A 25,746-nucleotide genomic window follows, 5' to 3' on the forward strand; every position below is an offset into this window, starting at 1 on the left:
CAGCCATCATCTAATATCTCCAGGTTCTCTTAACACAATAAAATCATACAATCGTGCCATAACATGTTCGACGCAGTGCGTGAAAACATCTCCCTCTCGGCGTCCCACAGGATTCGTGGACAGGCTCGTCTCACTCACGCCTTACAAAGACAGAGGGGACTTTTATTATGATCCGTTTGCTTCTGAAGTGAGGAATAAAACAACAGCAGAGTGACGTGTGGTGTGAGGAGTTCTTTTATTAAAGCAGCAGATCCTGAAGAGCTTCCTTCCTTGGCTATTTGTAATTTATTTATTTATTTAATAATAATAAAAAAAAAAAACATCGTTTTTTTTTTTTATCCATTTAATGTTGTAGGATTATCAGGAAAAATTAACAAAGATTGTTCTTTACGTTATAGCAACAAAAAACATTAACTCCCCCTTTGTGTGTGGAGTTTGCATGTTCTCCCCGTGCCTCGGGGGTTTCCTCCGGGTACTCCGGTTTCCTCCCCCGGTCCAAAGACATGCATGGTAGGTTGATTGGCATCTCTGGAAAATTGTCCGTAGTGTGTGTGTGTGTGAGTGAATGAGAGTGTGTGTGTGCCCTGTGATGGGTTGGCACTCCGTCCAGGGTGTATCCTGCCTCGATGCCCGATGACGCCTGAGATAGGCACAGGCTCCCCGTGACCCGAGAAGTTCGGATAAGCGGTAGAAAATGAATGAATGAATGAATTGAATAAATAAATCCGTAAACGTCTTCCTGAAAATGTCAAATTCGATAATAATAAATAAAATAAAAATTCTAAAAATGCATAAATAAATAACTGACATTGGAGACGCCATACAGACATAAACGTGGAAAAAATCACATAAAAATGTTTTAGAGAAACATACTTTTACTCGGTTACTATAGAAATGAAAATGACAAACAAAATGAATCAGAATCTGTCGAGTTCTGAATTCACACCGGATGCAGTTTGAGGCTGAAAAGGTTTTCTTTTCTTTCTAACTTTTAGAACTTGACGTAAATCCTGTCCTGTTAGTTCACGTGAAAAGGAGCGAAAGCTTCTTCTTCTTCTTCTTCTTCTTCTTCTTCGTCTTCTTCTTCTTCTTCTTCTTCTTCTTCTTCTTCTTCTTCTTCTTCTTCTTCTTCTTCTTCTTCTTCTTCCCTACGTCAACTTCTTATCTGAAGGCTTTTGCTCACTGAGCAGAAATACACCAAAATTGATCAGATTTATTAAACACCCGACCGGACAGCAGCTGGTTTCCTCACCGTCCGTCGTCGCTCTCTGGTGGACTTCCTGCTGTACGAGGAGGAAAAATGGCGGCTGATGGGTTCCATTTTTCCATCCTGATAGAAACATGTTGCTCTGCTTGTCTTCTCGAGCTGATGGATCTCGTGATCTGGGTTTAAATCGTGTTCCTTGTGTTGTGAATGAGACTGGACTCGTGTCAGGGTCACAGATCACCGCTTCCTGTTGACACTTATAACACTGCCCCCTGTCAATTTACCATGATGTGTGTGTGCGTGTGTGCGTGTGTGTGTGTGTGTTTGTGTGTGTGTGTGTGTGTGTGTGTGTGTGTGTGTGTGTGTGTTTGTGTGTTTTTGTGTGTGTGTTCATTTGTAATGAACTTTAACAGATTAGCGCTGTTTCTGGTGCCACTGATGATGATGATGATGATGATGATGATGATGATGATGATGATGAGATCTGTGCTGTTTGGTTGTTTTGAAACCTCAAATTGACAAGCGTACGCGAGACAGCCGGACGTCTACAGAACAAACCCGTGGTGGACGCCGGTGCTGGACAACCATCTTCCCAATATATATTTTATTTCTTTTATTTCCTCCCTCTTTGTCCAAGCGTAACAGATGTCCGGGTGCTTTTGTCCTTCTAAATTCATCACCGTCCGCTCTTCCTCCGCCATATTGTAGCGAGCTTATAAAAATGTTAATCTGTTGGCATTCACTGTGATCAAACGACTGCAGATGGGTAATTTGTTGTCTTCAAAGAGCTTCGTGGTTGGAAAGCTGTCCGGGATTCGGTCCATGTGATTGATCTCGTTTGTGCTTTTCAGGCCCTGAGCTGCAGTCACATCATCATGGAGGAGGAACGAGCCGAGAGCGCGGCACAGGAAGAGCAGGAGCAGGAAGAGACGGCGCAGACGGCGGAGACAGCAGGGAAGGCAGAGACGCCAGAGACGCCAGAGACGCCAGAGACGCCAGAGACGGCAGGGACGGCAGGGACGGCAGAGTCGTCAGAGATGGCAGGGACGGCAGGGACGGCAGAGTCGGCAGAGTCGGCAGAGTCGGCAGAGTCGGCAGAGTCGGCAGAGTCGGCAGAGTCGGCAGAGTCGGCAGAGTCGGCAGAGATGGCAGGGACGGCAGGGACGGCAGGGACGGCAAAGACACTGGGGATGACGAGGACTGCAGGAACAGATCCTGAGGAGGACTCGCCAAACATGATCGTTTACAGGAAGGTACGTCTGCGATCTTTTCTAATTCCTGCTTTAAAGCTGAGCGGGAATGTGGACAAAGCACCAAAGACCGGCTTATTTATGAGATCGTTAATTAAATAACAAAAAAATCTGTAGAATCTGTGAGATCTACCACAGCACCAAGGTTCCAGGGGGGTTTTTCCTCCACGTTCAACTCCTCCTCGTCGTCGCCGTCATTTATACGAGTCCGATCACGTGAGATGGATCGGATGTCGCGACATGACGGAATTCCTGCTGCCTCATCTTGTGGGTTTGGTTTAGCTCTAAAAGTCATTAAAAACAAAATAACCGTTAGAGGAATGAACTTAGAGTGTGAGAGTAAAAAATAAACTTTTATAGACATTAAAAGTGAAAAAAAAAAAAAGAGATCACAGCGCAGTCTTGTTCAGTCGAGCGAGGATTTGGCTTTGTCGAGTCTGAAATATCAGAGACCTTTCAGCTGCTTAGTTTACTCACACACACACACACACACACACACACACACACACACACACACACACACACACACACACACACACAGTCGTGTTTGATTAGTGCTCACATATTAAAATGCGACTGGCTTCCGGCTTTTGGCCCGAGCAAACACACAGAATGAGCTGAAGGAGATGTTAGATGAATGATAGGGAGTTTGTGAGTCAGCATATTGCAAGAACTCTGGTGTGTGTGTGTGTGTGTGTGTGTGTGTGTGTGTGTGTGTGTGATGACTGAGTATATCCACCTGTGTCTCCTCAGCTGCCTGCACATTTCCTTATTTCCCCATATCACAGTAAGAACAGTAGAGGATCTGTTACCGTGCTCCTTCATCACGGCGGCGTGTCTAAACCTCGTTCCCGAGCGAAAGGGGCGTGGCAGAGACACTTTTCAGACGTATGCACGGTTATTTTGGGAGTTTGAGCCGAAACTCTGTTCCACACGCTGCCACCGGAGCCGAGATTCATTTCCTGAGCAATGCGGCCTGAAGGCAGAATATGAGCAAACAATACGCCACGTCTCACTTCCTGTCTCAGTGCAGTGACAGCACCACCTTCCCTCTTTGCTTCCCAGGATAAAAAAAGCCACATTTCAGCTTTACTAACATCTTTAACCCTTTTCCCCAGCAGTCAAACCCACTTATTATTCATCTTTTCTCAGTATAAATCAGTGTCTGTGAGTCTGATGTAAAATAAATCAGCAAATCTGACACGGAATTTTAGTGTCGAAGAGAAATCCGAGCCGCTTTTTAGATGAACAAACACTCGGAGCTTCTCAGAGAGCAGAAATGGGTTTGAGATCAACATTTACTCTGAAGATACAAACGTCTGTGTGGAGAAAAATGAAGCTGATCTTTTCTATAAATCTGTCACCTCTAGTATTGTAGAGAAAAACAGAAACGGTGATGAAACTCTACACGTTCAGTTACGATGGTTTATTAACTGAAGAATTATTTTTCTTTTATCCGTCTATAGTTATGATAATGTTGCTGTGAGTTTGTTCCTCGTCGGGGTGTCTTTGTTTCTCCTTATTGAAGTTCACTCACTCTCATTCATTTTCTACCGCTTATCTGATCTTCTCGGGTCACGGGGAGCCTGTGCCTATCTCAGGCGTCATCGGGCATCGAGGCAGGATACACCCTGGACGGAGTGCCAACCCATCACAGGGCACACACACACTCTCATTCACTCACACACACACACTCCAGACAATTTTCCAGAGATGCCAATCAACCTACCATGCATGTCTTTGGACCAGGGGAGGAAACCGGAGTACCCGGAGGAAACCCCCGAGGCACGGGGAGAACATGCAAACTCCACACACACAAGGCGGAGGTGGGAATCGAACCCCCGACCCTGGAGGTGTGAGGCGAACGTGATAACCACTAAGCCACCGTGCCCCCCCAATTGAAGTCAATAAAGAAAAACAAAGAGATCACAGTCGTTACAGACACTGATACTGGAGACTCCTTCCATTTATTACCTGTGAATAAACTGTTATTACAGCAACAATAAGTTAAAACATAGTGAAGCTGCACATTTGCTGTTACAGGAAAGTCACAACGATGAGCACTGATACAGTGCAGTAATCAGAAACTGGGAGAAAAACAAGGTTTTTTTTGGATGCACAACGTTTTGCTATAATTTGGTTTGCTAACAAACATCAAAAATACATCTCAGATTTCTCACCGGACCACCAGCGAGAAGGAAGACTGTGAGATCTGGACTAGAAGTTTGTATGTTCGTATCTGGTTTCCTCCTCCAGTTTAAATACATGCACTATAGATTGATTAGCATCTCTAAATTGTCCAAGGTGTGTGTGTGTGTTTGTGTGTCTGTGTGTGTGTGTGCATGTGTGTGTGCATGTGTGTGTCTGTGTGTGTGTCTGTGTGTCTGTGTGTGTGTGCGCGTGTGTGTGTGCGCGTGTGTGTGTGCGTCTGTGTGTGTGTGTGTGTGTGTGTGTGTGTGTGTGTGTGTGTGCGTGTGTGTGTGCATGTGTGTGTGTGTGCACGTGTGTGTGTGTATGTTTGTGTGTGTGTGTGTGTGTGCGTGTCTGTGTGTGTGTATGTGTGTGTGTATGTGTTTGTGTGCGTGTGTTTGTGTGCACGTATGTGCGTGTCTGTGTGTGTGTGTCTGTGTATGTGTGTGTGTATGTGTTTGTGTGCGTGTGTTTGTGTGCACGTATGTGTGTGTCTGTGTGTGTGTGTGCATGTGTGTGTATGCGTGTGTGTGTGTGTGTGTGTGTGTGTGTGTGTGTGTGTGTGTGTGTGTGTGTGTGTGTGTGTGTGTGTGTGTGTGTGTGTGTGTGTGTGTGTGTGTGTGTGTGTGCACGCTACAGCAAATGAATAGAAAAATTATCCACACATTCACTTTTCTGTTATTTCATTAGTTATCATGATTATCCATGTTTCTAGTTTCCCCTCAGAGCTTTAGATCCTCAGCCGAATTCATCTCACTACATGAAGCAGCTTTGTTCTGGTCTCTTCAGGATTTACAGGTCACACTTCTTTTTTCCCCACATGCAGAAAGAAAGAGAAACAGTGAGGTTGTACAGTGCGGTCAGGGACGCTGCTTGTTCAGACGCCTGCTGCTTCCTCTTTTACTGCATTTTGTAAAGCGTTATTCAGAGAGATGAAGAGTTGCCATGGGTTGCCGTGGGTGAAGTCTGGGTCCGAGGGCTCTAAACACACCTGCTTACTGACAGACAGACTGACAGGTTTGTCCTTGGAGCTGACAGATTTGTTTACAGCAGGGATAAACGTAAGGCGGTCGCCATCGTCGTCGTCGTCGTTGTTGTTACGGATTACAACGTGATATTTATTTATTTATTTCATTAATGCTGAGCATTTAAAGTTGAAATGATCTTATTGGTCACTTATATCGCAGTCTGTTTGTGGGTGGGGCCTAAAGTGAAAATGTCAACACTCTGTGTCTCTCAAGTTCATCCTTAAACTCGACTAGAGGTGAAGTGTTTTTAAAGTCCTGCTCGATCCTCCTCACATTGTCTTCTAACTGACGAAGTAGACACGAACTCTGGCCATGAAGGTGCTACCTAAATCCTGTGGGTTTTCTTGGTGTCATGAGCTTCATATTTTATTTGTACTTGCTAACATTATGAACAGCAGCTACGCTTATTCCTTTCTACTGCTTCTCCTTTTCTATCCATCCTGAAGCATCCAGAAATTGCACCAGCTCTGATGCCCCTTTTCCCCCGAGGCAGTTCGAGTGCAGGTTCGGAGCCTAATTTAGAACCAGTTCTTTCTGTGCCAAAGTACCGGCTCCGAACCAGGAAAAGTGGTTCTTAAGTAGCACCAAAACGTTGCTGGTCTAGACTTAAGAACCGCTTGGGGTGGGAGCTGTGGGCGGGGCTACTGTTAGCGCGTTTGATAATGTACCTTAAGTATACTAATGTTTAATACACTTTTACTTTACCGCGACACATGAGCACACATGATAGTAGTTTGCTACTTGCTAAGGCTTTTTCTGTGTTAACGATAAAATAACGTTATGTACTTTATCGATCACAACCTCCGTTTATACAGATTACACGGAGCCGCACGTACACGTCTTATTCGTCGCGTTTGGATGCCGATGTAGGTTCACAAAGCCATGAGCATTAACAGTAAAGCAACATCCGCCATTGTTGTTGTGTTTGTGTTTGTTGCTGCTGCGCTAACGTCGCTGTGTAATGTGACACGTATACAGTGACGTCACACTCTGCGCTGTGGTGCTCTCTAACCGGTGGAAAGGCAAACCGGTTCTTAGAAGGTTCGCCATTGGAACCAACTTTGAACCAGCACCAGCGCTAGCTCTGAACCAGCACCCGGTTCTTTCCGGTGGAAAAGAGGCATGAGTGTCTTCTGTGTCATGAAGATTTTGGACCCTCATTGAGTTGAGGCCAACCATGTGAGGATCCTGAGACATCTACAGGGATGTACCAGCTCTAGTTGGACTGCGTTTCATAAAGTATTCAGACATACTAAGAGGAGTATAACTACACGTGGTCTTTAAGGGGATCTTGGACCTCCACAGAGACGAGGCCGACTCTAAGGACTCTGAGAATCCTGAGGCATCTAGAGATCTACCAGCTCCAGTCAGACTCTGCGATACTAAAAAGAGATGTGAACTCCATGTGATCCTTTACATCTATATAACATCTGTATATTTATAATCACACCCCAGTATCACTCAAATGAGGTTCACCTTTGAGTCTGGTTCCTCTCAAGGTTTCTTCCTCTTCCATCTAAGGGAGTTTTTCCTCACCTCAGACTTGTTTATTAGGGATAAATACAAACACATTTAAACATATATCTAATAATAATCTTGATTTTTTTATTATATTAATCTTTATATTAACTTTTTGTTTTATGTTTATGTTCTGTAAAGCTATGAGACAATGTCCATTGTTAAAAGTGCTATAAAAATGCATTTAAATTGACTCAAACCAGCCCATCTGGCACCAACATCCACGCTACGGTCACAGACGTTTTCTTCATTCAGATGTCTGATGAAGGTCGATGAGTATGAGTATGTATAAGAGTTTATACCTGTCCTGCTGCCACAAGATTGGCTGATTAAATAACATCAGTAATAAGCACAGACAGTAATAGACAACATGTATCTATTCCCAGTCTGTAGGTTTCTCAGATAGCATGTCGGAAATGGCGATAGTGATGTAAGTGCTGTGGTGACAATCTCAGGGTATTCCACCATGACTTTAATCCAGAACACCGGCAGAGTTTCTAACTTTCTAACGACGTCTGTTTTGTGCTCATTTTTGCTAATTTGTGGGTTAAATTTGAGCAAACACAATATACACGTACACCAAGCACTGTTAAACATGACAAAGTACCGGTGAACAGAGAGAAGAATTAACGGTTCCGGGGGTTGGAGACCACTGATTTAGCAGAAACCCTTATCCAGAGCGACTTACATTTTTATACAACTGAGCAATTGAGGGTTAAGGGCCTTGCTCATTGGCCTAGCAGTGGCAGCCTGGTGGACGTAGGAATCAAACTCACAACCTTCCGATTGGTAGCCCAACACCTTAACCACTAGGCTACCACATCCCACATGTTTGTCGCATGTCTCAGTGTAACACTGATACTACACCATATTGGGATGAATTTGTTTCGTACTGTAACACAGATGGCGTCATTCCTTACAGTGTGACGTATTTCACCTTTACCAGCCAATCAGAAACACAATCTGTCATAAACAGGAAGTAGACACATGCAAGTAGATAGTGTTTGTGTTTCGCACTGTTCTCTAGGTAGAGCTCCCCCGGTGGTGAATCGGTGTTTCGTGTACACGTGTTGGAGCTCTGGTTAGAAAGCTCGCTATCTCTTACATTTGGCAGACGTTCTTATCCAGATTTATATAATTTATACAGCTGAGCAGTTGACGGTTCAGGGCCTTGCTTAAGGGCCGAATAGCGGCAGCCTGGTGGTCCTCGGATTTGATCTATACCACTGATTTCAGGCGACATGACGATCTTCTCTTGACAGAGCTAATATTGAAGTTGTCTGAAAGACTCCAGAAAATTTCCAGAAAGGGAACGTCGTGAGCGAGCATTGATGCTCCCTGTTTTTGTAGTGCATTGTGGGATTTTTTTTTATAGAGTAACCATTTTATAGACTTTTCCTTTGACTCCAGATCGGCACAGGATATAAAGTCCTCGCTTAAGTACAGTAGTGTTGAAGCTGCTAGAGTGCACTGGATGCATTCGCCAATGGCATAACAAAGTCATAACAGTAATAAAGATCTGAAGTAAATAGTTTCTAAGGTGGGTAAGTGGATTGTGGACTCGTACTTGGCCGACGCTTTGAGACTCCTGATGCTCTGTCTGTCTGTGAGCTCTGAATAAACCCCAGGTGGATGAGCCATGGTGAGTAATTTGTGGCCATCCCTGCTCTGGTCTCTCAGTAGTGTACAGTGATTGAAGATGGGCAGCAGATGGTGGACAATATGCCCAAGGCTCTTAGAAGAACCATCCAGCACCCCATATGCTAGAAGTGGCAACATTAATTACATTTTTCTACATGACTACACATGGTTCCTTGAACGTGATGGCATGGCCTACAATCCCGCAGCGTACCAAAGCTACCCTTGACTTTTCAGTCTGCTGTTTGTCTTTTCTTTTTCTCTTTTCCTGTCTGTGGTTCTGAGAGATCATACCACACTGTGTTGGTGCTGTTGGTGGTGGTGAGGGGTGATAGTAACTGGATTAAAATAAGGACCAATGGTGTTCAGATTTTGTATGATTCCTCAGGACAGGAATGAACTTCAAAAAATTACACCGTAACAATTTCCCAATGTCAAGGCAAGGCAAGTCGAGGTGAGGCAAGGCAAGGCAAGTCATCTGGAATTCTGCAGATGTAGTGGCCTAATTGGGGCAAGTCGTGGCCTAATTGGGGCAAGTCGTGGCCTAATTGGGGCAAGTCGTGGCCTAATTGGGGCAAGTCGTGGCCTAATTGGGGCAAGTCGTGGCCTAATTGGGGCAAGTCGTGGCCTAATTGGGGCAAGTCGTGGCCTAATGGGGCAAGTCATGGCCTAATGGGGCAAGTTGTGGCCTAATGGTTAGAGAGTCTGACTCGTAATCCTAAGGTTGTGGGTTCGAGTCTCGGGCCGACCACGACTGAGGTGAGCAAGGCACCGAACCCCCCAACTGCTCCCCGGGTGCCGCAGCATTAATGGCTGCCAACTGCTCCGGGTGTGTGTTCACGGTGTGTGTGTGTTCACTGCTGTGTGTGTGTGTGTGTTCACTGCTGTGTGTGTGCACTTTGGATGGGTTACATGCAGAGAATAAATTCTGAGTATGGGTCACTGTACTTAGCCGTATGTCATGTCACTTTAAACCATACATGGTACAGTACAGAGGTTAAGGGTTAAGGGCCTTGCTCAGGGGCCCAGCAATGGCAGCTTGCCTGTCCTGAGATTTGAAGTCACAACCTTAAACACTGAATTACCCCCTCCCTTCCATTATGGACAAGACATTTCATTATTTGCTGTTTATTTTTGCATATACTCACATTTCAGGAGACTCGAGAAGTACAAGCTAATATTTTTTCAGAGGAATCCACCAGGATTGCTTTAGGAAAGGACTCAGGCAGAATCTCAGCATGCCTCGGAAACATTGGCTCAGCTATGAGAAGGACTGTGAGCGCATGTGTAAAGAAACACAATTAACCTGAATAAGCAGCGAGACAGGACCGACTCTGATGAATCTGCCCATTAAAGAGAGCATGCGAAAGCCCTAAGGGAGAAAATCTGCATTTCCGGAAAAGACAGCGAGCTCAAACACCTAAAAGGCTTCGATGAGCTGTGTAGAGGCTGGTCTTCACCAAGCAGTCCAGCTCTGTCAGGTACGTCATCTTTGTGAAACCTAAAAATAAGGCACGGTTCTTCCAGTGAATCTGTTCCAGCAGAGAGAACACCGAATAGTGCAAAGCCATTGCTAAGATTTAGCTAGAGCCGAGTGCTCCAGAGGCTATAGAGGCTATTAAACAGATACACGGTCTGATAACGGACAAATAAGATTTGTTCATCCGCTTTTCACCATCATTTCTACCTCTGAGGCAGCAAGGATTCCTCAAGATCACCATTGTTTTTATTGAGGTGCTTTATGTAAGTCGAATGTTGCTGGCTCGGTGGGTCAGGTTGGAATACTCATTGAAACATCATTAGTATAAATTTCCCTAATGCCAAGCTGCTGTTGGACCCTCGAGCGAGGACATTAACCTTCATCAACCTGCACCACTTGGATAAAAAGCATCTGCCAGATAAATATATATATATATATACAGTAAACGTTTCCATCTCCATTTTTAAATGGCTTTCAGCACTAGATATAACGATGAGGACATTTAAGGTATGATGGCATTCAGTGTATCTCTTACTTTCATCTTCCATCTTGAACATAGTTAGAAAGTCAAGATGGCATCATTACATCATGTACAAAATTTCAAGCTGTCCTCTACACATTAACTGGAGCAGATAGACCTCAGATGGTAGGCATATGAGACGCAGAAGGATCCACATGTGGGTAGGAGTTTGCATGACCTGAGATGGAGGTAAGATCCAACCAGAGTAGTGAGCTGTAGATCACAAGATCGTAGGCATAGGCATAGACGTAGGAGACAGAGTAGGATCCGTTTGGAGCTACACATGTTGGAGCTTCTCAAGATGGTAATCATAGATGTTTACATGAAGGTAAGATTCACCTTTGTGGACCTTCAGGATTGTAGTCGTAGTAGCCAAAGTGAGAACCTTCCTGGGAGCAAGAGGTCAAGTAGAATTGACCTGGGTGCAAGATCTCATAGAACAGTGTTTCTTGACCCCTGAATTGTTGGCATAGTGGCTAAAGTGAGATCAAAACATAACCAAGAGCTTGTAGGTCTTAATATGGTAGACTTAAGAGCTTTTTTTGAAGGTAGATGAGAGAAGGTACTTGTAGTTCTCAAGGTAGTTATAGGAGCTAAAGTAGGAGCCAGAGCTTGTAGAGCTTAGACTAGAAGATTACTGAATTGGAAGTGTTTAAACTTATAAAACCTGGACCATGGGGACCTTGGAGACCCCATCATGGCTAAAATTTCCTCCCAGCAAAGGTCTGAATCTCATATCGTCACTTAAAATAGTGCACCTTCATGTTAATAAAATCAATAACACACACATTTCTATATCATTTATTGTTAAATTTCAAGTGTTTTCAGTCTGAACTTGTACAGTATGGCACTTGAACGGAAAACAATCCTGTAGTCGTCTTTACTACATGTCAAGTAACAGACAACAGACGCTGAATTTCTACTGAATAAAATAAATAAAGTACAAACACACTTTGCTTTGTGCAGCCTGAACTTAGGGCCTAGATTTCATGTAATGTAAAACATTCAGAATCTTCTGAATCAAATAAAAGTGCTTTTAATCTTTAAGAACAAAATGAAACAGAAGACTTTTGAGCTTCTCCCTTTTTTTTTAAACATTAACTACATTAATAACAGGAACCTTTAGGCTAAAGGACATTTCAGGTAAAATAGAACAGGGCAGAATTTACTGAATAAAAGAAAAGTGCAGAGCTTTGAGCAGCTCCCTTTTTCCTCTCTCCTTTCCACCTCTCCTTACTCCCTTTCCATCTTCCGTTCCTACTGAGAGACATGGACATGTAACTGTCCTGCCAGCAGGTTAAATCTTAATTGTCCTGCCAGCGTAATTAGGTGCATTACTGCCACCTTCTGCTCTGGAGTATGGAACAGGAACAATCTGTTTTTGGCTCGGCTTCTGATGACGCTCCTGTCGTAATAACTAGATTAACTGTGTATGAAAGAAACATTTATCTTTTTATTAATATCAAAGAGTTTATAATATTATAATATTAGATTATAATAAGGAGATGCTTAATATGATAATATTAGAATTTTAACGGGTCCGGGCAGACCCGTCACTCGGTCCGGATCGGGACCGCGGCCCGCCATTTGGTGATGCCCGCACTAGAGGGTCTAGATATGGCTGTAATGGCATCCAACCAGAAGTAAAGGTAGAACTCAGAATGGAAACTGAATCTTGTGGACATCGAGTTCTCTGTAGTCTCATCCTGATGAGATGCAGGGGCTTGTAGACATTCCTTCATTCATTTTCTACCACTTATCCGACTACTCTACCACTTATCTCAGGCGTCATCGGGCATCGAGGCAGGATACACCCTGGACGGAGTGCCAACCCATCACAGGGCACACACACACTCTCATTCACTCACACACACACACACTACGGACAATTTTCCAGAGATACCAATCAACCTACCATGCATGTCTTTGGACCGGGGGAGGAAACCGGAGTACCCGGAGGAAACCCCCGAGGCACGGAGAGAACATGCAAACTCCACACACACAAGGCGGAGGTGGGAATCGAACCCCCAACCCTGGAGGTGTAACCGCTAATCCACCGAGCCCCCCGGCTTGTAGACATCAGGATGGAAAAAGCAGGAAATTGCCACGTTATTATCAGTGCACAAGCAGACATACCTAAAGCTAAGACTCCAAGAAAACAGATCCTTGAGATACCAACAACTGACTGCTCAACAATCTTGAGTGTTTTGAGGTGAAGATAGTTTGGTGGCTATGATGTGGATCATCAGTTTGTTTCCCAACGGTTTATTTTTAGAGAACGCCCAACGTATCTCAGTAGACGTGCTGCCAATCTGTACTGATTTACTTTGCGTAAAAAGAGTAATTAGATTGCAGGGAGGAGCGGAGGAGTCTGGAGCCTGGAGAACTCTCTGCTAATGAGCTGGATGGAGAGATAAAAGGATGTAGCTGCTCTTTCGCATGTATGCTTCACATTTTGTTGCCTCAAGCACACTTGAAGTTGTTTCTGAGGGACCAACGTGCATAACTCAAAACGCCCACAGCCAATTTACTTCTGTTTCTTAGCGTTTCTCCACTCGTCCATTTTTCTTAGCTGGTTGATTTTTCTTGTTTCTTTAATGACCACAGTAGAGAATAAGTGCTTTCTTTACTCATTAATAAGCATAAACAATTACAATGGAGGGGAAACAAAAGGAAACTGATTTCTGTTATGGTGCAAGAGAATGTGTTAACAACAGGCGAGGAAAAGGACGCTGTTTATTCTTCTTGTCGTTTCCCCTTCGCTGTCAAAACCCGGCCTTGACCCGAGTTGCCGTTTCCATCACTGCAGTGCTCTGTGCCGTGTATGTATGTGTGTGTTTGTGAGTGTGTGTGTATGTATGTATGTGAGTGTGTTTGTGAGTGTGTTTGTTAGTGTGTATGTATGTGTGTGTTTGTGAGTGTGTGTGTGTGTGTGTGTGTTAGTGTGTATGTATGTGTGTGTGTGTTTGGTGTGTATGAGTGTGTGTGTGTTTGTGCATGTGTGTGTGTGTGTGTGTGTGTGTGTGTGTGTGTGTGTGTATGTACAGTATGTGTGTGTGTTTGACCTACTTTTTATAGTAATGCTTCACTGGTTCATATTCTCTCGATGGAATTTGCTCGTCCTTTCTGGCATTTACACTTTTAGTACCCAAGAGAAAGAAAAGCATAGTAAGTGCTGCTTTAATAATAATAATAATAATAATAATAATAATAATAATAATAATAATAGATATTGTAAAAAATTCTAGATCATTAATTAATGAAAATAAATAAATGAATAAATAAATAAATAAATAAACAAATAAAAGTAATAATATTGTTATACCTACTTCAATCTAAATCTATAAATATATTTTTTCGAATTATAAATTATTATATATTTATAATTTAGATGAGAATAATTAAAATTATTTATATATTTTTCATATTTTTTAATCTAGATTTTTATATGAAGGTCAGTATCAAGTTTCAAGTTTAATGTATTTGTACGGCGCTTTTTACAATAGATATCATCTCAAAGCAGCTTTACAGAACATAAACATAGAACAAAAGGTTATTATAAAGAATAATATAAAGATTAATAGAAGACAAAACTCAAGATTAATATTAGATAGATTTAGTTCACAACGTGTATGTATTTATCCCCAGTGAGCGAGTCTGAGGTGACTCAGGTGACTGTGAGGAGGAAAAACTCCCTTAGACGGTAAAGGAAGAAACCTTGAGAGGAACCAGACTCAAAGGGGAACCTCATCCTCATGTGGGTGACGCCGGGGGTGTGATTATATATATACAGTCTGATAGATGTTGTAGTGATGTAAAAGACCACATGGAGTTCACGTCTCATTTTTAGTATCGCAGAGTCTGACTGGAGCTGGTAGATCTCTAGATGTCTCAGGATTCTCGGAGTCTCAGGATATCCTTAGAGTCGGCCTCGTCTCAGTGGAGGTCCAAAATCTTCATCGCACGGAAGACGATCGGAGCTGGTTCAGTTTATGGATGCCTCAGAAAGAGAGAAGCAGTGGAGAGGAATTAACATATCTGCTGTTCATAAAATTTGCAAGTCTGATACAATAGTGTACAGTATTATGGGATGTATTATGTGTACACCTGACCAGGGGCGGTTCTAGGGTTCCATCTTTAGGGGTTTTAGCCCTCAGTGAGAATTTAAAACATAGTAAGCCAAAAGTTATGGTATTATTTAAAATGGCAGAAGTGGACACCAAAATTTTGTACATGATGTAATGATGCCAGTCTCGAATCAGATCAGTTCATGTATGTGTGTATTCTCTACAAACAGTGTGTCCGATGAATGACGTCATTAATAAACTAATATTCATAAAACAAAGACCAAATCAATAAATGTTATTCTTATTTAGTATTAAATGGATTGTTTGCATTAATATTTTGTTTGTGCTACAACTCTGGTAATAAGAATAGTGACATTTCACTGCTTTTGGTCGCCGTCTTTGCGGCTTTAAGCCGATTAACGTTATAGATAAACGCCTCCAGCTCTGACTGCGCGTGCACGCTGCGCGTACCTGTGCTTCTCCGTTCTAATAAAGCAGACAGCTGATGACGCACTTTTGAAAGACTACAACGCACGCGCGTACAAGCAACATAAAAAAAAATCGCTCTTGGATTAAGCTAATAAATAATTTTCTTTCCCATGTCACGACATGTCCTGCATTTTAACGTCATTTTTATTGTTTGTTTATGAAAGTAAAAATTATACTTAAAACTCCAGTGGCGCTGGAGACACCCTAAAAAAGGGCTAGAACCACACCCCATGTCTGACTAAAGACATGAGTTTTTAATCTACATTTAAACTGGGAAAGTGTGTCTGAGCCCGAACACTATCAGGAGGTCAGTATGTCACCTGCGTGTGACAATTCAGTCCTCGTTACACTGCAAGTTCTTTAAGCCACTTTATAATAGAATCCGATTAGAAGCCTTGCTGTATATTGTCACATTTAGATTACAATTCTTTTCCAAAAAGGGTTAAGGGCCTTGATCAAGGGCCCAATAGTGGCAGCATGTCAGTACTGGGTCTTGAACCCTGAATCTCCAATGAGCACCCTAGAGCCTTAACCTCTTGCGCTAACATTTATATTCTGAAGCTTTATTAACTTCTCGATTCTGATTGGTCAGAAGCTGTTGATTCGTTTTCTATAACATAGCAAACCACAGTTTTATATTAACACACACACTTTACATGATAAAACATTATCGTTTGTATCACAACGACTCATTCACATGAACTCGTACAGCCGACGCTCCTCATAAACAGAATAAATAAAAAAACATCACTGATTAGGAAATCATTGATACTAAAAATGCACTTTTTTAAATAGAAGAATAGCTAGTTTTTTTACAATAGTAGGAGGAACGCTTGAAAAGTTTTGTTTAGATCGTATTTTTTTTATTAGCTAGGGCATTGTTCAATTGCAGGAATTGCAGGGATGACACAAAATCAAACATACATGTAAATTTAATGAATGTAACTAATCCTGTTAAAGAAAAAAAAAGTAGCGTTCTGTCAGAAAACAGAAAAAAAACAGAAAAAAAGTTTTATAATTGAAAAAAAAAAATTATAAAATTGAAACTATTTTTATTACACTTGAATGAATAAGAAAACTTAAATGGAGTTTAAAGAAAAGTTTATTAAAAAGGAAAAAAAATGGTAAATTTTACACTAACAAATGGTGGTTATTTTCCACATGGTTACCATGGTTACCAGCACAGGCCACCAACACCTTTAAACTATTAGTAGGTGGTATGGAGAAATCGACAGCATCAGAAAGTCTCTGAATTAAACTCAATAATAAAATAAAATCACACGCACATGCGCACACACACACACACACACACACACTCGCACACACGCGTACACACATATTTTAAAGGAATGTAACTAATCGCTGGATGAGTTGCCAGGTCTTTACACATCACAGAATTGGTGTTTATTTAATATATAATATAGAATCATGATATTTCAAAGATTTTGCTAAACACAATATCTCTATAGGATGTTATAAAACTTATAAAACACTTTTTTTTCCAGAAGTATAACACTATAATTTATCAACATGCATAAAACACGTACGTCTGTCCTGTCTGTACATTTGCGTACTTTCCCTGCTAAACACTCAGTCTTCATTTTACTGTGAAACCTCATGAATGTTTCTCCGGCAGTGAAGAGAACAGACAATGATGTGAGCGCTCTGATCCGACCTGTTGGAGCACAGCACCATCTGCATCACCGTTGGGTTTCCTCTGTCTGCTCTGCTCTAGACTCATGTAAGGATTTGTTCCAGTGACTCAGGAGAGAACATGAGAACATCTTCGGGACGAATAGGGAGCTTTAAAAAAGAGAGAAAAACAGCCCTGAGTTTCAGGAAGGTTGTGCCTTGTGACAGACAACTGAGTTGTGACACTAACAAACCCCCCAGTTTGGTGTCGGTGCTACGACTCTTCTAGAGTATTTACAAAAACACAACTTAAACACAAAAAAAAAAGACGGTGCAGGACAAACTATGCAAGACAATACAAGACAATACACAAAAGACAATACAAAAAAAGCAGCACCAAGCAGTGTACATACTGTGTGTTCAGTATGGCATGTGCAGAAGCACTGGAATTGTACAGTATTGTGTACAAAATCATCATGTAAACAGTTTGATATGTGGTGCTGTAGACATGGATGTATACTGGAAAAGTGTTTATTTAGTGCAGATCAGTGCAGTCCATACAGGTGTGTGTGTGTGTGTGTGTGTGTGTGTGTGTGTGTGTGTGTGTGTGTGTTGTGCTCGGTACAGTTTAGTTTAGTTATTGAGGAGTCCAGTGGCTTGTGGAAAGAAACTCTGGTCGTAAGGCCAGAATGTTTCTGTACCTTTTTCCAGACGGCAGGAAGGTGAAGAGTGTGTGTGAGGGGTGTGTGTGGCGAAGAGTGTGTGTGGTGACGAGTGTGTGAGGGGTGTGTGTGGTGACGAGTGTGTGTGGGGTGTGTGTGGTGAAGAGTGTGTGAGGGGTGTGTGTGTGGTGAAGAGTGTGTGAGGGGTGTGTGTGTGGTGAAGAGTGTGTGTGGGGTGTGTGTGGTGAAGAGTGTGTGTGGGGTGTGTGTGGTGAAGAGTGTGTGTGAGGGGGGTGTGTGGTGAGTGTGTGAGGGGTGTGTGTGGTGAAGAGTGTGTGTGGGGTGTGTGTGTGGTGAAGAGTGTGTGTGGGGTGTGTGTGGTGAAGAGTGTGTGAGGGGTGTGTGTGTGGTGAAGAGTGTGTGAGGGGTGTGTGTGTGGTGAAGAGTGTGTGAGGGGTGTGTGTGGTGAAGAGTGTGTGTGAGGGGGGTGTGTGGTGAAGAGTGTGTGTGAGGGGTGTGTGTGGTGAAGAGTGTGTGTGGGGTGTGTGTGGTGAAGAGTGTGTGTGAGGGGGTGTGTGGTGAAGAGTGTGTGAGGGGTGTGTGTGGTGAAGAGTGTTTGAGGGGTGTGTGTGGTGAAGAGTGTGTGAGGGGTGTGTGTGGTGAAGAGTGTGTGTGGGGTGTGTGTGGTGAAGAGTGTGTGTGGGGTGTGTGTGGTGAAGAGTGTGTGTGGGGTGTGTGTGGTGAAGAGTGTGTGTGGGGTGTGTGTGGTGAAGAGTGTGTGTGTGGGGTGTGTGTGGTCTCCGTCAGACACACATCCCAAAGTCCCGGCACACGTTCTGAGCTGAGTGCAGCGTTATGACTCATTAACGCTCTGGGAACGACTTTGAGGAAGAGTAATGAAGCGTTTTATATAAGAACTCGACTCTTTCTTTCAGCGGATTCAGCGCTGAAGCCCACACACGTCATCCGTTATTTAGATTTACATCACAGAGATGATGTTTTCTGGATTCTGGTTGGTCAGAATAAGAAGTGGTTAATTATAGTTTCTATAGCAGCAGATTGTTCACAAGGTCTCATTGCGGGAAAAAATCTGTCTGTAATATACTGTAATCTGTAATATAATCGTTAATATGTTGACGTTTTGGTTTATATAGCAGTAGCATTTATGGAAGGAATCTAGGGTGTCAACACTTTTGAAATTATTCGGTATGACTGGATTTATGCCTTTGTTCTTCTTAGCTATAAATTTCTTGATGTAAATAAACTTTCATACTAACCGTAAAGCCAATTATCATCATTAGCTTAGACAGTTGCAGAAAACCTCCAGACATTTAAAACTGTTGAAGTAGTTTTTAAAGAAAGTTATATCAGTTGCAAACTGTGCACTGTAAAAGAAAACTATGGTGACCTCAAAATAAAAAAATGTCAACATTCTGCAGGCTAATTTTTGAATGAAGTAAAGTTTTTAATAGAAACTTAAATGATTAATTTAGTTTATGTTGAACAAATGTACAGTATTACACGTCGTTATAGGAACCAGTGTCCAAAGTTCCCACGACTTGATCAAAACTCAGTAATTACAAATAAAATGATCAGACTTACAGATCTGCTTTGTATTAGTTGTGTAAGTGACTAGCTTATGTTGTCAACATTTTAAAGAACTCTTCTGTATTATTCAATTCTATTCAATTCAATTCAAGTTTATTTGTATAGCGCTTTTTACAATAGACATTGTCTCAAAGCAGCTTTACAGAGCATAAACATAGAGCAGAAGGTAAACATAATTAATGATAAAAGAAATAACGAATAATAAGAGTAAAATAATTGACAGAATAAAAAATTCGAGATTATTACTAGACATAAATAGTTCACAATCTGTATGTATTTATCCCCTGTATTACAATTCTATGCTTACATTTGGGACCAAAAAGAAAGCAGTTGAGTCTCACAACAAATCACAAAACGTTCTCAGATACGTCTTTTGCCTTAATTGACATTCTTGAACAGGTTTTTTTTGTTTTTTTTTGGCCAAAGAATCAGGATTTCACTGAAACATCATTCCCTGAAAAAACAAGGCCAGCGGGTTCTTTCCCGACTCTGTCGTGTCCTGTGGTGTTCCAGAAGAGCCTCAGAGTTTTAGTGTACTTGCACTGCATCAGACTACTCCTATAAGGAAAAACATAAAAACAAAATAAAAATAAAAAAAAGTTACTCCAATAACAACCATGACAACAAAGCCTTTATTTTGTCACATCTAGATTACAGCACAGAGAAATTCTTTCTTCACATATTTCAACTTTGGACATTGGGGACACAGCACAGGGTCAGACATGATACAGCACCATTGGAGCAAAGAGGGTTAAGGGCCATGCTCAAGGGCCCAATACTGGCAGATTGGCAGTGCTGGGGCTTGAACCCTGATCCTCCAATCAACAACCCAGAGCCACCAATGCACAGATGTGTCAGGAGCGGATGCCTTTGTGGAATCAGAATCCGGACCCAAATGCAGGGAAAGTAAATAAGAAAAACAGACCCAGGAGAACACTGGGAAAAAATCTGAGCAGCAAAAATACAAAACACGATACAGAGAAATAAACTGAAAATGGGCAACAAAACCAAGTAACAAGACACAATGATTTAGGTAATTAGCGAAACGTGTGGAACAGGAACAAGAACAGGATTACGAGAACACAAAACAAACAAAAGCACATGGCACAGGACATAAACAACCATAGATGGCTTGGGGATAAAAACAGACCCAAATGCAGGATAGCTAAAATAAACTGATTTATTAACAAAAAACAGGAACACAGACGAAACAAGACGTAACACAAGACGACAGACGACATAGGAAGACAAGGATTCCGTGCTGCCATAAGCAACGTGGCACGGCTAAATAGACATGACAATTAAACACATGAGGAACAGGTGTGCAGAGGCGTAGAGGAAGAGACAAGGGCGAGGCAGACACGTGAACATAGAACATAAACAAAAGCACGTGGCCAAAGTCCAGGCTGGATCCTGATACAAGGTGTGAAGGTCACGACGGGAAACTGCTAACTAACAAACAATCATAATATGGTTTCAGATTGAACCACATTAGACCCTGTAGACCCGATAGCTCACACATGTGGTTATCAATTCTTAGCAGAAACTAGCTGCGATTGCTAGCTAGCTGTAAATAAACTGACTCACAAATGCCACAGAATTCAATTAAATCTTTAATGTTAGCTAGTAACAAAATTTGACAATCACTCTTTGTTGCTAGCTAACTCCTGCGGTTAGCTAACTTTCAAGAATTATAGCAAATTCAATCATTACTATTATACTCATGCTTTAAGCCATCGCCTGTCAGTCCTTTGACGCCACAAAGGTTGTAGTTCTGCCTGGTATAAAAGTATAAAGGTTTGGGAATTTGTGTTACTTGTGTGTATTTATTTATTATTTATTATGATTTTATTTATTAAGTACTTGAATTTACCTGAATTATTCTAATTTAAGCTATTTTGTAATTAATTAATTTAAATGTATTTTATTGATTGGATGAGCCATAATTTGCCTAAAGATTATTTTGTACTTTTGTCTGCCTGATTGTTGTCTTGTGTTAAAAAATAAATCAGATGTTACTCAACAGTTACTCAGTACTTGAGTAGTTTTTTCACCAAGTACTTTTTTACTCTTATTCAAGTATTCAATACTCTTATTTGGATGTCTACTTTTTACTTTTACTCGAGTCGTATTATTCTGAAGTAACAGTACTTTTACTTTAATACATTTTTTGGCTACTCTACCCACCTCTGCAGATCTGCTACTTAAATCTATGTATAGATTTCAGACAGAACCGTGTGCCAGAACTGATATGAACGTCAACTTCGATCGAGCTTCGGTCTTTACACTGACATTTTTACCACAAGTCTGAGGAAACAAAGTGTTTAGCCCGTAATTTGTGATCAAATCTGAGAAGACGAACCTCTCCACATCACTAGTCCTTCACTGAAACAATTTTGATTTAGACTGCTTTCATGCTTTTCTTTCTCTGGGCTTTTATCTAATCCTTCTGGAAGGTTTGAACTCTTTTAAGTGGACTTTCACGCAGTATCAAAACTGAGTCACGACTCTGTTGCTCTTTCGGTGTGTTTTGGACGTGTATTTTTCCCTCTGTTGATGATCTTACACCGAATTTTAGTGTCGAAGAGAAATCCGAGCTGCTTTTTAGATGAACAAACACTCTGAGCTTCTCAGAGAGCATAAATGGGTTTGATATCAACATTTACTCTGAAGATACAAACATCTGTGTGGAGAAAAATAACCGTTTCTGTTTATTTCTGAACTTTTCTATGATCATATCACCTCTAGTATTGTAGAGAAAAACAGAAATAGTGATGAAACTCTGCACATTCTTAAAGTCCAGAGTGTCTACTTTTATAAGAGCTTCACATTAACACCACAGTGGAGTGAGACGTGAGGGAAGACGTTCGGTCATCGACATGGACACGAGAAAAAGGGGAGGTAATTTATTTTTCAGTCTCTGTATAAAAATAGACGTCGGTAAGTTTCAACGAAAAGAGTTAGCAACACTAATCCTCCAGTCGCATAAATGCAGCTTTGGATGATTTGCCTCCAAAGCCGGAGAGAAAACAAACAATCACTGAAGTCTAAACTAGAATCTGATCTAGACAGCAAGCTCGGTTAGTTGGCTGGCGCTCGCCTGATTTATGAATCATTAAAACGTTATTGTGTGAATTGGAATGAACTGTTTCTTAATTTGATCTCTTTTAAAGACTATTTTCTTTAAGTCCACGCATTAATGATGAAGCAGGTGCACAGAGACCCCCACCTTAGGCTCTTGGGCTTCATTATTCCGACAGCTCTGTTATCACCCCATTTTTTCTGCTCTAATTAATGACTACCCACTGTGCCGCTGCAGCTCCCGCTTCTGGCACGCGGCGACTCTGAGAAACCGACTCGCGCCAAACTCATTCCATATGACAACAAAATGAGGAGGATAATAAAATGAACGCAGCTCCTGCCGGGACACTCGGCAGGGTGGAGGAACAGCTCAGCCGTGTTTCGATCCGCTCCGTCTGACGAGACGAGGTCAAGAAAAGCCGCAATGATTCCTGAGCAGATAAACAAACACCTCTTTCAAATGGAAAACTACTGCATACTCTATAAGCTAATCATTTTATGCCAAATTGAATGTAAACATAAGCATAAAGCTCAGTTTATTTCTAAGTAGCGATCTTACTAATCATTAGCAAAAATTTTCCCTAATGACAACATTAAATAATTCGCTCATACAGTATAACTCTTATTCTAGTTACCTTTAAGCTAACTAAAAAAAAGTTGTTGTTTTGCGATTTTCGTAACTTAGCACCATTAGCTCACTAGCTAATTACTCAGCTCATCACTGCCAAACTTTTCTGACATTAATGCTAACTACCCCACTAACAGAAAAGATAAAATAAGTTGAGTAAAAGTTTTGGTTGAAAGACATTAAAAGGTGTAGAATATTAACAGCTAAACAGTAAAAGATAATGCACAGAAAAGATAATGCAAAAACAGTAAAAGATAATGCACCTAGCTTGATCATTTATTGTTGCTTTTAGAGCTGCATCTTCTTCTTCTTCTGTTGTTGTTATGGAGTTATAAATAACTGCTTGTTATCATTCTGCAGCAGGACAATCGTGTGTGTTGGTGGTTAAAGAGCTCTACAGCGCTTTGCTTGTCTAATGCTTTTGGCAGACGTTATGACGGCAGTGATTTCAAAGGAAGCCGTTTGTTACCGGACGCATACGTGTTTACACTTCCCTGCCACTCTACGTGCAAATTAGCGAGGAGTCTGGCATAGAGGACAGAACGATTCGGACCGGATGCACCTCGGAACAATGGAGCAGCACACCTGCAGAAGATGATAGAAATAAAAATCTAGCTCTTTATATACGCGACAGGGCCGACGTGCTGCACTCATTGTGACTGACACTATTCCTGTACACTCAGCCTTGTGTGTGTGTGTGTGTGTGTGTGTGTGTGTGTGTGTGTGTGTGTGTGTTTGTGTGTGTGTGTGTGTGTGTGTTGTGCTGAAAATAACTCGAATCTGCAATTCAGATCAGATTTTGCTCTTAATCAGACACACAGCGCTTGTGAAGCGAATCGATGCAGCAAATGGACGACTTTAAAGCTGTTTGCTCTATAAAACACGCTTCATCCTCCGAGTCTCCACAATCTCTCTGAGTGAACACGTATAACGCCACAGGGCTTCAAGTAATGCCACAGGGCTTCAAGTAATGCCACAGGGTTTCAAATAACGCCACAGGGTTTCAAAAGCCCTCTAACCCTATTGGCTGTGACGATCGGTGTTATTAACCTTCTCATATGCTATCGTTTTCATAGCAACAGCTCGTCCTCAGGGACTGTGGATGAGGAGGTGTGAGGATCAAATTTGTCAACATTTTTTGAAAGGAGATGTTTATCTATCTATCTATCTATCTATCCATCCATCCATCCATCCATCCATCCATCCATCCATCCATCCATCCATCCATCCATCCATCCATCCATCCATCCATCCATCCATCCATCCATCCAGTATAACATGCCTCTATTTATTTGTTTGTTTGTTTATGTCCTATAATTCTAAATGAGGGTGTATATCTTAGAATGTCACAAAATAATTATAAATAAATAAACAAACAAACAAACAAATAAATAAATAATAATAACATACTTATTATATAATATTACACGTATTATACTATATATAATATATAATATTAATATAATATGATACATTATTATGATTGTGACTTCTGATCTTGTCATAACTTTGAGTCCGTTCGTTCATCCTGCAGTTCATTTAAACATCCGAGCTTCATGCAGTAGGAAATGGAATCTTTGTTTGTTTGTCGTTGTTGTTTTTTTACCGTTAGGGGAATCCTCTGCTCAGTGAGGAGTGCGTGATGGTGTTGGATGTCCACAGGAAGTGAGGCTCATCTCGTTTGAGGTGCTGAGGTCGGGGTCGGAGACGCCGGGGTACACGCGGTGCTGCTGCTATTTGTGAGGGCATGATTAATAAATGTGAACTTTACTCAGTCGCAAACACACACACACACACACACACACACAGTGATCAGAAAGTCGGCAGAGCTCACACACAGCAGCAGGTGCTTGGACCCCTCAGGCTCTGTGCGGCCTCGATGGAGACGAGGCGTGAATCATCTCTTCTCCTTCCTCTTCCTCCATCTCCTCTGTCTCCATCACTTTGAGCTCTGATTAAAACCCATCGATTATCGTTCTTTCAGTGCGGAGTCTCACCTTGGATTCACCATCGGATTTGTCTTGCACGACTAATCCTCGGATAGTCAGAGGAAGAACCGCAGGACGTGAAAAACTCGTGTAAGAAAAGGACTTCCTGTAGTTCAGCCATCTGCTTTATACAATTACACTGATTTATGTAAATGTGCATCATCAGACCTGCGACTAGCTGCAGAAGTCAGAGGTCAAGGGTGGAGGTCAAAGGATAAAAATAAAGGACATGCTTATTCTCTGCGTCTAGTCCAAAACAGCGGCGTGTCATGGGTTAACACTCACGGGGGTTTACTTGTTGTTAATGCGGACCTCAGACATAGGCAGCGTGATGTGTGTGATGATTTGGATCCTGAACCTGAGTATTAGCTCATATTGAGTTATTCTCTCTCTCTCTCTCTCTCTCTCTCTCTCTCTCTCTCTCTCTCTCTCTCTCTCTCTCTCTCTCTCTCTCTCTCTCTCTCTCTCTCTCTGTTGTTTCCCATTAGATAGCAGATTAGATTGAGCTTTTCTGCCCTGACCTTTATGTATTTTATTCGAGCAACACTGTGCTGATCTGATGCACGTGGTAGCCGTCTGTTTGGTTTCGTTTGGTCGGTGTGGCGTTGGTCCGTCTGCCTCTCACAACGCCAACTAATAATAAAATAATAGCTAACACTCAGTGAAATACGCTGGTGAGGAACATCGTTGGCTGCACAGTTCAGCTGATTATGCCTGCAGCATGCTGCTGACTTAAAACTGGGGTTTCAGCTCTAAGTGT

General features: G+C 41.9%; 1 protein-coding gene across 1 annotated transcript in view; it reads left to right on the top strand.

The window, feature by feature from the left end:
• Window positions 1-25,746, top strand: part of rgs6 (regulator of G protein signaling 6) — a 101,460-nt gene that overhangs the window by 5,923 nt on the left and 69,791 nt on the right. Inside the window, exon 2 of the mRNA XM_027170229.2 lies at window positions 2,059-2,460. Coding sequence (XP_027026030.2) covers window positions 2,083-2,460 — 378 coding nt within the window. The 5' untranslated portion in view covers window positions 2,059-2,082. The remainder of the gene's footprint in view (window positions 1-2,058; window positions 2,461-25,746) is intronic.

Source organism: Tachysurus fulvidraco, chromosome 16 (genome assembly GCF_022655615.1).
Source record: "Tachysurus fulvidraco isolate hzauxx_2018 chromosome 16, HZAU_PFXX_2.0, whole genome shotgun sequence".
Taxonomy (NCBI): Eukaryota; Metazoa; Chordata; class Actinopteri; order Siluriformes; family Bagridae; genus Tachysurus; species Tachysurus fulvidraco.